Here is a 13,443-nt window from a genome sequence, read left to right as displayed (position 1 = left end):
CTTCATGCAAACAGTCTCTCTCATATTTTAGCTATAAACAAAATAGGTTAGCCTGTACCAAAAAGACTAGACACCTATGCTATAAATAGGAGAATTATATGAATACTATTTCCAATTGTTATATTAAATGTAGGTATATACAAACATCTCAGCAGGAGGATACATAGCAGGACTACAGTGTAGTTTACATTTGCATTAGTCTGTCATGGTATCAAAGCCTCAGGTGAGTTGTTCGTTTACAAACACTGAACCTCGTATCAGTAGCGTCACAGGGATGGGCAGGTCACGTGGTGCTCCTGAGGAAACCTGGGTTTAACGTTACTGAAATGGGAGAAAGAAAAGAAAAGGGAGTATTGGAGACAAGGTAAGAAACCTTTGTATTTTCCGCCTATCTAAATACCATAGAAACATCCAGATACAGTCATTACAAACTTAAATGTAGTAACACAGTTGTAAAAGTCACTTTAAGACCATAAAGTCAGTACCCGACTTGAAGCTCTAAAAACTTTACTTCCTCGCGGCGTCACTGCAGATCGTAGCTTTGTAATGTTTTTTTTTTTTAACTCCTAAATTTGACTTCACTTCTAACAATAGATCAGCTCAGTTTTTCGGGACCTATAATATGTTCAATACTATGTTGAATTGTTGTTCTTATGGTCTATACACCGGTACGGTGTCAAAAAGCATTACGCACGGGCGGCACAACAACAGGTTCAATAGGCCTCTGATTACCCACTTAACGTAGCCGAAGATTTAAACTGATATCTACGGTAGGCCTGTAATTATAACTATTCGGTCATACATACGTATGACAAGACTGCCACAGACAGACTATTACTACTACTTAATAAAGCACTTGTTTTTCATCTGCACTCCAAAGGCGGGGGCAAGTGTCAATCTAGGTCCTGGGGGGCGAAAACAGACAAAATAGCTTGCCCTATCTGTTGTTGTAATTTAGTTTAAAGTGGTAAATAAACTACATAAAATGTTATTATAATGAATATATTTGCCCTCATAATTTTCTCTGCTCTTTTTAGATTGTCCATCTGTTCATGAATGGTTTGCATAGTGACCTGCAAGCCAATGTAAGTCGTGTTGAGTGACTGCGTGTGAAAGAGGTATTTAAACACTGTTTTTACATATAATTACCGCTGAAGATCACTACTAAAAGACTGGCATAGTAAAAAACGTCTTGACAGCCAAGAGTGTATTTTTGTACTGTCTGCAACTTTTGTTGGTAAGTAAAAATTAATTGGTTTGTAGTCTATTGGTCTTGAAGCACAAAAATACATTCTGGACTTGCCATGATAGGGTGCTGTTCATGCAGGCTGTGGTTGAGGGTTTTCTCTGGAGTGCTAAGACATTGGTGAAGGGTTGTTTCATGTTCATGATGAAGCATTTTTCTAATCACTGGCTTCCTTAAGGTGATTTTATGGTGTTTTATAGTTATATTCTTACTGATTCAAATCTAAGATATTTGTGTAAGCAAGGTTTTATTGATGACTTTGGCTTCTTCTTAGGGCCCACCAATTTCCCCATGTCCTATGGCGGAGGTAATACCGGACGCACTGAGCGAGCCCGCCAGGCGCCCTACTATGATCAGGTCCCCCAAGACTCATTACCTGGAGATGCTCAGCCAATGAGAGAACACACCTCCAGGAGTCTGGCTCGAAGTGCAGATCCTCTTCCACCACCGCCTCTACCAGACCAGCCCCCTGTGGGCCCAGAGTTTGACCCCAGTGGTAGTGAGGCCACCGCTGACTCAGACATCGACCCTGCAATAGACATAAAACCAGTGCATCGCTTTATTCCCGACTCTTGGAAAAACTTCTTCAGATCAAGTAATCGCAGCAGTGAGAAACCTTGGTCCATGCTGGGCTCCTCATGCAACAACAACAACAGCACCACAGAGGGGGTGCCCTGCTCTCCCCCACCCTCTCCCATCCCAGGGTCCTATCGTGATCCTTATGGAGGCTCAGGTGATAGCTACAACTCTCACAAGGAGCTCCTGGGAGCACAGGACACTCATGAGTCTGTTTCAGGACGCACTTACCACACAGCGTTAACCTACAGTGAGCGAGTGGAGCAGTACCATCAGCGCTACGCCTACATGAAGTCCTGGGCTGGGCTGCTGAGGATCCTGGGCTGTGTGGAGCTTCTTCTTGGGGCGGCAGTGTTTGCTTGTGTGTGTGCCTACATTCATAAAGACAACGAGTGGTTTAATATGTTTGGATACTCATCCCCAGGGGCGCCATATGGGGCATATGGGGCATATGGGGCAGGTACAGGTGGGGCTTACTACTCTGGCCCTAAGACGCCATTTGTGTTAGTGGTGGCAGGTCTGGCCTGGCTAGTCACTGTAATTATGCTAGTGCTCGGGATGACTATGTACTACCGTACCATCCTCCTGGACTCCAACTGGTGGCCTCTGACAGAGTTCACTATAAACTTGGCTCTGGCTGTGCTCTACTTGGCTGCAGGTACTCTTTACACTTTAATAGTGCAACATAATTTTTATATTCATGCTACATAAAGAACATTTTGCTTTAAGTATAAAAATTCAATATTTGAACAGTACTTTGTTTTGACAGGCATTGTTTATGTCAGAGACACAACACGAGGTGGGCTCTGCTCCTATCCACTCTTCAACAATAGCATTAATGGTGCTTTTTGCCGGACAGAGGCTGGACAGACTGCAGCCATCATTTTCCTTTTTGTCACTATGGTGGTGTATCTGATTGGAGCCTTAGTGTGTCTTAAGCTTTGGAGACATGAAGCAGCTCGCAGATATAGGGAGCGCTATGGGCAGGAGGTGAGTTTTTCTAATTTGACAGAAACATTGTAGCATTGTTATTGAAATGGTACAATGCATTACGTAATCTGTGAGCATAGTCCTGCCACATAATTTGCATAGTGTTCAGCTCAGAACTTTGTACTTGTTTGCCTGGTATTGGTTTGTCTCACACACACACACACACACAGTGGATTTATATATAAATATAAATAAATATATAAATAAATAAATAATAAATAAATATATATATATATATATATATATATATATATTTTTTTTTTTTTTTTTTTTTTTTTTTAATATTTGATCCTAATTTATAAAACAAATAAACATCTGCTGTTTTTCTAATCACACAGATGCTGACTGCACCTGTGCAGAGATCCCAGGAATTGGTAAGCATTTCTCCATCCCTTCACACCTAAACATTCAAAATAGGAGATGTACAGTTCCATATGACTGTGTTTCAGCATCTTGTTCCTGAAACAACTACTGTACGCAAGCTTCCCGAGCAAGTCCAGGGTTCCTCGGTTGTTCCTATACAAACCAGTCCTAAAGCAACCCCTAAAAAGGTTTTGCAGGGAGCCATACCATCTGGATACATCCCAAAGCCTGTTATTGTGCCTGATTACATTGCGTAAGTACTTTTTGGTTATAAAATATAATAAAAGGACTATTAATGCAAATATGTGTAAAATACTACCTTATCTGCTTATTTATTATTTCTCTAGCCTAGGCCTATTATGGGTTTCAAAATGATGGATTTACATAGTAACAAACATTAATTAATTAATTAACATCTGAATGGTGTAATGCACTCATTATGTTGTCCTATAACAGGAAGACGAAATTCAGAAATATTGTAATGTAATAACTTTCTCTGCAAACTACAGTAAGTATCCAGCAATCCGAACAGATGAAGAGCGGGACCAGTACCGGGCTGTCTTCAATGACCAGTATGCTGAATACAAAGAACTGCACTTAGATGTTCAAGCCACACTTAAGAAGTTTGATGAGATGGATGCAATGATGCGCACTCTGCCACAGCATCCCACCAGCCAGATGGTACATTTTCAAACTTTTTAGGGACTTGGTGTAAAAGTGTTAAGTTTGAGTTTCTTCTTATGCAAATTTTTAGATAAGTTCTGTTTTTTTTTTGTTTTTTTTTTGCTTTGAAAAGTTTTAGACTCTTGACCAATAAACAGGTGATCAGTGAGGAAGTTTATTTCGAATATATTCAGATGAATGTGCTTCCTGTTCCAAGCTGAGCTTCTCCCTCTATAAATTATATTTTTACCTGACTTGTAATTATTCCGTCATATGTAGCTTTGTATTAACACCGTATTCAGAACAGAATTCATTGTGTACATGCTCAAATGTATGCTCACTCTGAACCACACTAACTGAGTGGTTTCACCACTTCAGCATATTCTCTGTGCCATGCCTTGAGTGTGAATACTTTTGACCTGAAAGCATTTCTTTCTTTCCAGGAAGTGGATCGAATAAACAGGATTCTTCAAGAATATCAGAGAAAGAAAAATGTAAGCCTATTATTTGTCATTACTATGATCATTTTTGTAAAGACAGTGTTAAATTAAGTGAGCATTTTTACATTTTCTATAAATTTACAGGACCCAACCTTCACTGAAAAGAAGGAGCGCTGTGAGTACCTTAAGAACAAACTGTCCCATATCAAACAGAAGATCCAGGAGTACGACAAAGTCATGGAGTGGAACGATGGCTACAGTTAAAACTACAGCTCCTGGTTCTGACACAGTAAATGTGACACTTTAAATCTGGAGAGAACTCTGTTTGACACTGCTGTTTGTGTGCGTTTGTAAATATATAATTTGATATATTTTATACTTAAGATGGCCTTAATATGCACTCTCAGTTTTGGGAAAAACTACTATGCTATGTTTGACACTGTGACTGTATTTGCACAAGAGGATAACCATTTATTTCACCTTTTTAGTTGACATAAATACCAAATATTTTACATGAGTCCATTACCTTTTAACATTCCTTGACTGATCTTTGACAAGCTGAGTTTTGAACTGCTGTGATGAGTACTTTTAGTAATTTGTTAGTAACATCAACAAAGCCCTGTCCTATTATTATCTGTGTATTAACTTATCTTTTTACATATGGCACCACCATTTCATTAAACATAACTTACTGAGTCCTTAAGCTATTATAGACTACTTTTCCCTTGAATTGAATTTTAAACATGTTGGGCACTGTTATCAATTGTGGACCTGTAATTGACCAATATGCTTTTATCTTCATCGTCTTTGTATTTGTACATGTAAGTGTCCGTAATTTCATATCTTAAGTGTTTTGATTATTTCTGTTTTCTAAATACATATACTTTTGCACTGAAATGCTTGTTGTTTTTAAAAAAAATTACACAGTTCACCTTCAAGTAGTTTAAAGAAAATGCTATTAACAAGAACAGTAAGCAGAAACAACAACAAAAGAAAAGAATAGAAAAAAAAGGATGGGTAATAAGGTTGAACACACCAGGTCATTGCTCATTATGCATTTGTGTTGTTTGTGCCTATATTAAAAGAACTGCCTCCTTACAGTGTAGACAAGGCACTGGAGGTGAATAAGAAAAAATCTTTAATTTAGAGATATTAATTTTAAACTTTTGTTTACTCACATAAATGTAACAAAAATCTTTCATGTTTTTTTTACAATTTTTGGGACATATGAACCTAAAAAAGATAGAGTCAGGTTTCAGTTTCTTGCTTCCTTTTGTTGTCATATTAGATACTTAAAAACATACAGAAAAGATTTTGGTTATCTTATTTAATATGTATTACATACAATGATTTATGAAATAATTTGTGGTGATAATAAATCAAGTTTGGAGTTAGATTTTTTTTTTATATCCTTCTGTACGATAAGTCAAAATCGTGTTAAGTACAAGACTGGGAAGTTTGGTGTATGTAGGTGCTACTATGAAGAGTGATCCTTATGTCCCTATAGGAGAATAATGCATTTTGAGAGAACAGCCCACATAACTCTTAAGGCTGAAAGTTGATTAAATTAAATATTAAACTAAACATATTTTGGTATAGAGTTGTGACAACAACAATGCTTGTATGCTGAGACACCAAAATGACCAACAAAATGAGAGACTAATGTGAGGCTCATTCTGCTTTCTTATTGGATTATCGTCTTGAGAAATAAGACGGGCATCGTGTACAATGTTTTTGTAATTAAGGATAATTCTAAATTAGAATTGTTATCAGTAAAAGCTATAGCCTATTTAATTTGAACATGTGGGCCCCATGTCTGGGATCACAGATAGGTAAAGTTTATAAAATTTTAAATTAAAATTTTACAGTTTCTTTAAGTGAAACTTTTTACAAAAAGTTTTGAGGGCGATTCCGTTTCAGTGAGCCAAACGCCTGCCCACTCATCGCATCATAGGCTATTTCCGACTTTTGTTTCGTAATACTACACCTGTGCAAGGGGCGGGGCTTACCTGGCTGAGAGTCGAGCTAGTCAAGGTGTGTCCCGCATTGTTTATGAGCGACACAGTTTCAGTTCAGACATTACAGAGAGACTGAACCCTTGGCGCTCTCTAAGCAACAGGTAAGTCAACTTGGTGAATCAAATCTAGTGGTGGCGGTGCAGGCTATATCTCTAACTTTACTTAGTGGTTTAATTTTGTACTAACGTGGCTAAATATTTCGTGGCTTCCAGTAACATGACGTTAAACGCTCTGAGCCCCTGTCTTGTCAGTTGTTTGTTGTCTCTGACTCTTGTTATAAAAAATACTTTACATTTCAACATATTTTGAGCCTTAAGTTGTAACAATTTTTTTATGATGCACATCTTTCACAGATCCTCATTCATCTTGCCACAATGTCCTCTAGGCAAAATGGGAGTCCGCCACCCTACGAGTCTGAAAATGGATAGTGAGTATTTATTTATCTTTCATTGTGGTTTAATACAAATTTATTTACATTATTGTTTTCCCTCTCTCAGTACTGCCCCTCCTCAGCCTGCCTACTCATACTACCCAGATGATGAGTTTCAGCATTTTTACCGCTGGACATCTCCTCCAGGGATCATCAAAATTATGGCCATCATTTGCATTGTCTTATCTGTGGCCACTTTTGCTTGTGTTGCCTCCACACTTGCTTGGGACAGCCAGGGAGCCTTAAGTGGTTTCGGCTATGGGGGTTATGGGGGAAGTTATGGAGGTACATATGGAGGTGCATATGGAGGCGGATATGGCAGCTTTGGTGGTGGGGGAGCATATGGTCCTGGGACCAACTATGGCTATGGGAGTATTGGAGGAAACTACAATGATCCAAGGAGTGGCAAAGGGTTCATCATCGCCATGGCAGCAATAGTTTTCATCTACTGCTTGGTTATCTTCATCATCATTGTGTCCCATCAGAGTCTGTCCGAGAGCAGGCGCTTCTACCTGGCTATAGTTATCATCAGTGCCTTCCTTGCCTTGTTAATGCTAGTAGCTAGTATAGTTTATCTAGTAGCAGTGAACCCCATGTCCCAGTCCTATAATTCGGCATATGGAAGCCAAATTGCAGGATTATGCGCTCAGTATCAACAGCCGCAACCTTCTGGAGTATTTGTGAACCAGTACCTCTACCACTACTGTGTTGTGGAACCACAGGAGGTAATGCAAACATTGTACTTTTGGTGTTTTTTCAGTGTCAATGGAGCAGTAAACGTAAGATGGGCCAGTAACTTTATTCAATCTTTTCAGGCTATTGCTATTGTTTTTGGCTTTCTTATTGGAGTAGCTTTGATCATCATCCTTGTCTTTGCCTTGAAAACTCGACAAAAACTCCAACACTTTGGAAAGAGCAACATTTTGTGGAAGCGAGTGAAGGTTGTCGATGAGCTGGAGCCTCCTCAGGATGTGGAAGCATGGGTGAGTTTTGAAAAGTCACACAACCGGTTTGACAGCAGTCACCTGTTTATCATCAGGGGAAGTGCAGAGCAAAACTCTTTCTAGGTGTGGCATTTACATAGTATATGTTTTTCATTTTAATGTTATACTTCTACTGAAACAAAGTAACTATTCTCTGTGTTTTAGATTATATGTTAATCTGGTGATTTTCACAATTGGTAGTTATAGAAAAGTTCAAACCTAGCAGCCACTCTCTAATATTTTGTTATTTAATTGTTTAATTGTTAATTATTTAGAACCTGGCAGTATATTTGATATGATATTTAATTCATATATCGTCTACAGAGCTGTAAATCCAGTTGCTGATGGTCTACTATAATGCCAGTTAGTGACACTAAACACCATGCAATATGACACTGGGGGTGTTTTTTTGCCATGATTGTGGAAACTGGTGTGAAACTGCTGATACATACTGTTCAACAGCCCACTGTTGTTAGTCTAAACCATTTTCAAGTGTGTGCTACAGGTGTGGCAGTAATCATGCCATACACTCTCAGAGCAAGTCCATGCAGGCTTCCCATACCAGAAAGGATAAGGACCTGAAGCTCTTGAACACATACAATTGCACAAGTAAAAATGCTCAACCTCTTTTACAGGTCAACAACGTGTCCGCGGATCCTACAGAACTTCCTATTTCTGACTATCCAGAGAAGCTGCGGAACTCTAGGAGTCATCTAGATGATGAAAGCTCCAACTATGACAAGCCCCCATACAACTACACCCCACAGTGAGTTTGTCACCGTATATATGTGCTATTATATGAACATGTGTGAAAAAGCTAAAGGCTGACATATGCTCTAGTTTTAAAATGTACTTATGAGTAAAATTAGCCTCTATGTTCTTATCAAAGTTATTAATTTTGTCCTGTTTGTTGTAACTTAATTTTGTTACAACAATAATTACTGTAATTTTGTGATGACCAATGGCATCCAAGGGGATGCCAATGTACAGCCACAGTACAAAATAGAGGTGGGAGATCTATCAAAAATGTTTGTTGGATTGTTATTTTGGATTAAAACTATTACAAAACTATATAAAAATAAACCATGTGTTATCTCCCAAAGAAGAGTATAAAGTGATATTCTTTCCCATCTGTGGTTAATTTTATGGTCCATTCATGTTTTGTACCAATACACTTGCAGATACATTTTAAAGAATTCCAGATGCATTGTTAAATTATCATCTCAATATTGTATTGTCAATATCAGCCACCCCTACCAAACATAAGATATGTGGCTAGTTCGGTTAAAAATACATTGGTACCTTCAATCTATTATTAGTTCCACATTTAAAGTGCATCACTGGAATGTCATATTGATACCCTTCAAGTGATGTTATTAGCATTCCTAGGGGAAGGATAACCCGAGGCATTGCTCTGTCTGAAGCCCTATCGCTTGTGTTAAACTTAAATCTAAGTGTTCTTTTAACATAATCAACGGTGAGTTACCCCTGAGGATAAATAAAGTTATTTACTTGATTGATTGACTGATTAGCATTATGTTTCCTCTTGTGTAATGTATTGCTATGGTAACCAACCCCCAGCAGAACAGAGTGAGGTCACTGAAAGCCATCAATTGAAAAGGTGCAATGATGATTTTTGTTAGTGGTTCAAATATGGACCAATTATGTGTGGGGTTAAAACAAGGCTATAAAACTATATCTGAGTCACGTACTTGATTAGAAAACAGCCTATGCTTTTAAGAAATTATGTTCAAAGCATCTTCAAAAGACAACATGGAAAAATCAGATGTTATATATTTTTTTGTTTTTGTTGTTACAGGCCTGCAGTGGAGGAAGCCATTCCTCTTAATGCCAGTGTTCCCTACAGCAGTAACTCTGAGGCAGAGAGCTCTGCTGGGCGTCCTAAAAAGAGAAGAGCAGGTCGTCCACGACGCACTGATGGATACGACACAGATTATGGCTCTTCTGGGGATGAACTCGATGACAATGACTTTAGCACGTATGTACTTTTACCATTTAAGCAAATGCTGCTACTAAGCAGTTAATGTTGTATCACAGTTATTGTCGTTTCTGTTCTAGCGAATTTCCTCCAATTCGAGATGATCAAGAGCGAACTGACTATAAGCGAGAGTTTGACCGGGATCATCTGGAGTACAAGGACTTGCAGGCCGAACTGGATACCATCAACAAGAACCTGTCTGAGGTGGACCGAGAGTTAGATGACCTGGAGGAGGGCAGTCCACAGTACCTGGTAATTCTACATGCCTTTCAAGAAATTATTTAAAAAAAAAAAGAAAACAAGTTAAAGTATCTGTGCTCTAATGTTGTTGTTTTTTTAAACAATGCAAAGAAGCTTGAGTAAAAAAAAAAGTTAATGTATTTTTTTTCTCTAAAGGATGCTTTGGATGAGTACAACAGGATAAAAGATTTGAAAAAGGTATTGTATGGTTCCATAAAAATCAAATGAATAATAATAATAATGCAGAAGGGTTTACCATGAACTTTATTATGATCTCTTTACAGACAGCTGATTATCAGATGAAGAAGCGCAGGTGCAAGTACCTGAAGGCCAAACTGAACCACATCAAGAAGATGGTGAGCGACTATGACCGCAGTGGCTGAGGTATAAGCTACACACCCTTCCCAGGTGAGCAGATGCAGACTGGGCATACAATGTCCCATATGGCACAGTGGTAAAGGTTTCTGACACCAAAGGACAGATCAGTATGGAGCCTTGGGTTGCTCTGTTTGCAAGTACTCTGCATGAACTGGACATTGTGAATTTGTGAAACACTGTTTAAAAAGTACAATCACTGTTATGTATTTTACCAATGTAAATATTAGAATCAGTCTTATCTTTGTGTGTATTCTTGTATTTATTTTATCTCAGTTTTGATACTGAAACATGTGAAATGTAGAATAATGAAGCACATGTCTCTCTTTATTTTTGTACATGATTTTTGAGAAGAGAAATTTAGCCCTTTTATGAATTACATTGATTCAGTTAATATTTTGAGAAACATGGACAGTGAATTTTACTTCCTGCTTTTTTCAATTACATGTTTGTTTTTAAGTATATATAAACAGATCAAATCTCCATTTGCATTTTATACATTGTAAGACATTGTAATTTTTTTAAAAATAAATTAATATACAGTAATTATATTTTATGCTTCTTCAGTTTCTAACTTGAAGATCGAACATGAATGTTGTATTCTTACATTACACATTAGATAAAGGGGGATGGAAAGCTGTGGTGGTTTCATGGAGAGGTGGAGTAGGCAAAGCATGTGTCAATACTGCCATCTACTGATGCTAAAATTAAATGACTAGAAGTAGAAGTAGAACACATTTAGTAGTCTTTGAAAGAGAAGACTACAGCTTCACTGACAGACAGTATCACATTTTAACAAAGCGCTCACAGTGATGCTATTGGCTCATAAAAAGTTATTTTCATTTAAGTGCTTTTTTCTAAACCAAGAGAACAAATGTTTCATGATGTTGGGGACCAAAAAAAAAAATCTAAATCAAATCAAAAATCTAAATTAAAGTTACACTATGTAACTTCTGGTGGATGGTCTGCCACCTGCTTGTTTTCATGGTAAAAGTATTGCTACTTTGCCTGGATTTGTTCCTTATTTTTATTTTATTGTTCCTTAATATGACGTTAAACTGATCTGTCTTGTGTTTTGTTTTGTTTTTTGTTACAAGTGTGTTCATTGCTCGAAAATATGTTGAAAAACACCACCAATTTGTCTTCATGTGGATAGACCATTGAACATTCCAGCGAAAGCAATAACATCTCTATGGAGACAAGCATGTGAGACAAGTGTCCAATAGAAAAGCTACATAGCATACCTATAAAGAAATGGCTTTGACGTATTTCACCACAAAACAGATTTTACAATTACCTAAAACAGTACAATTTACACTAGAGCAGTGTCAGACTGTCGGTTTTGTAGGGTCTTCATTATGGAAGGTTTGATTATGTGAAAAAATTTCATTTTTATTTTCATTTTTTCACAAATTAAACCATTTTCACATAATGCGTCTCTGTGATACAGACCTAATATATATCAGTTAGACTTTAAAATGATTTCCCATTAAACATCTCCTCTTTGTGACTCTTGACATTTTATACAGACGTTTTGTATTCAGTTTGCATCGAGTGTCTCCTTAGCAGCATGCGCCTGGTCAGCTCCTTTGGGGCCCCAGGAGGAGCCGAGGGAATCAAAGTTCTCTGATTAGACTCTTTCTCAGCTCCGCTGTTGGAGCTCAGGCTGTATATTCCAAGCACAGATGTTTTTGAGCTGTTCAGTGGTGGCAGCATGTTGGGCCTGCTGCTTTGTAAGTGGGAGTCCTGGAAGAGCGTCCCTGATCCTCTGCGCTCATATCGGGACAGCACTCTTCGGTTCAGGCTTTGTGTGAGTGGGGGTTCCCTTGCCCCCAGTGTGCTGGAGCAGCGTACTGGCAAAAGCTTGTTCCCCTCTAGTGTCTGACCCATAACTTCCTCTGGCTCCTCAGGAATATTCTTTGTATTCATGGCTATCTGTGGATCAGAGCTGTAGATGTCTGACCCTAAATTACGCTTTTGAATAATGGTGTATAGACTTGAAGAGGAAGCATTGTTAAATGCACTGCCTAGTGTTCTTCTGTTGGGAAAGGAAACCGATGTGGACATTGTTGAATCACCTAAATTTTCAGAATGCAAGTTGGGGTGTGAGGCTGAGTGAGGAGAGAGAAGACCAGGAAGGGAAATCTTGTGACCTAAATGTTTAACTCCTGCTTTTCTCTCCCTTGATAGGCTGTCTTCAAACATCTTCAAACTTTCTGTAGCTGAGCTTTGGTCCTCACTGGCAACATGTTTTCTCTGTATTCTATTATGGTTTATGTCTGGAGCTTGTTCGATGTTAGCATGCAGCTGCTGGTTTAGAATAGAAGCAGGGATTTTCAACCATGGCTCTGAGTTCAGCCTGAGCAGTGGCTGTTGAAGTCCATTGATGGCAGTTTGACCCACAGCTCGAAGTCGTGATGGAGAGCAGGGGTGCGAGCTGACCCCACTGACCCCACTGTCTGAAGTCTCTTTGAAGGAGAAAACGGGCAGTGTTGATGCAGAGGTCACAGGGCTAATCTGAGGAGAGGTAATGAGCTGGACTTCAGAAGGAGACGTAGGAGGAGCAGCCAAAGACGTTTTGTCTGTGGGGCTGATTGGTGGCATACTGAGGTACTGTTTTGCTTGTAATGTGCCGCATGGCAATTTATCTGCTGTTATAATAATGACCTCTTTTCCACTGGCCTTGCAGGTGTCCAACAATAGCCTGACCACCTTCCAGTCTCCAGCAGTGACAGCATAGACCAGTGCAGAGGTCCCTGTTTGGTCCTCTAGGCTGATGTCTGCTCCACTAGACAGCAGCAGGGACACCACCTCAGCCCCGGCCAGCTCCCTGCAGGCATGCATGAGAGCCGAGCGGCCTGTCTTGTCCTGGATGTTTGGGTCTGCTCCTCTCTCCAGTAGGAACTGCACCAGTTTGACCCTGCTGGCGCTCTGACCATCAGAGTGTGGAGTTCTGCAGGCCACCATGAGGGGGGTGTGGCCCCTGCTGTCGCTCTCGTTCACATACGCTCCTCCATCCAAAAGCAGCCGAGTGAGACGGAGACGGCGCAGAAACACTGCTTTGAGCAGAGGGTTAGCAGTGTCCAGAGAGACGTCAGCAACAGCAGCTGCTCCGTCCAT

The 13,443-nt window shown here is 39.2% G+C and overlaps 2 protein-coding genes across 2 annotated transcripts; one reads left to right on the top strand and one right to left on the bottom strand.

The window, feature by feature from the left end:
* Positions 1-249: 249 nt before the first annotated feature.
* marveld2a (MARVEL domain containing 2a) lies at positions 250-10,874 on the top strand. Its single transcript, XM_055154145.1, has 19 exons — positions 250-364; positions 1,038-1,237; positions 1,312-1,424; positions 1,521-2,480; positions 2,592-2,812; positions 3,151-3,186; positions 3,262-3,428; positions 3,685-3,856; positions 4,282-4,332; positions 4,423-4,537; positions 6,336-6,397; positions 6,650-6,723; positions 6,794-7,451; positions 7,542-7,709; positions 8,345-8,475; positions 9,529-9,708; positions 9,789-9,960; positions 10,105-10,146; positions 10,233-10,874. Exons 4-19 carry the CDS (start codon positions 1,538-1,540, stop codon positions 10,329-10,331), a joined length of 3,291 nt encoding a protein of 1,096 aa, XP_055010120.1. The 5' UTR covers positions 250-364; positions 1,038-1,237; positions 1,312-1,424; positions 1,521-1,537; the 3' UTR covers positions 10,332-10,874.
* Positions 10,875-11,844: 970 nt separating this feature from the next.
* ankrd34ba (ankyrin repeat domain 34Ba) lies at positions 11,845-13,443 on the bottom strand. The gene has a single exon (XM_055154065.1). It carries the CDS (start codon positions 13,441-13,443, stop codon positions 11,845-11,847), a length of 1,599 nt encoding a protein of 532 aa, XP_055010040.1.

The sequence above is a fragment of the Boleophthalmus pectinirostris genome, unplaced genomic scaffold, assembly GCF_026225935.1.
Source record: "Boleophthalmus pectinirostris isolate CB_2022bp ecotype Guang Dong unplaced genomic scaffold, ASM2622593v1 HiC_scaffold_18, whole genome shotgun sequence".
Taxonomy (NCBI): domain Eukaryota; kingdom Metazoa; phylum Chordata; class Actinopteri; order Gobiiformes; family Gobiidae; genus Boleophthalmus; species Boleophthalmus pectinirostris.
The sequence above is the reverse complement of the archived record's forward strand: the minus strand, read 5'-3'. Positions and strand labels throughout refer to the sequence as shown.

Coding starts and splice junctions, on each gene's coding strand:
- marveld2a (XM_055154145.1), top strand. CDS start 1,538: ATGTCCTATGGCGGAGGTAATACCGGACGCACTGAGCGAGCCCGCCAG. Junction 3,857..4,281: donor AGCATCCCACCAGCCAGATG/GTACATTTTCAA, acceptor CTTTCTTTCCAG/GAAGTGGATCGAATAAACAG. Junction 6,398..6,649: donor TGGCGCTCTCTAAGCAACAG/GTAAGTCAACTT, acceptor CATCTTTCACAG/ATCCTCATTCATCTTGCCAC.
- ankrd34ba (XM_055154065.1), bottom strand. CDS start 13,443: ATGGACGGAGCAGCTGCTGTTGCTGACGTCTCTCTGGACACTGCTAAC.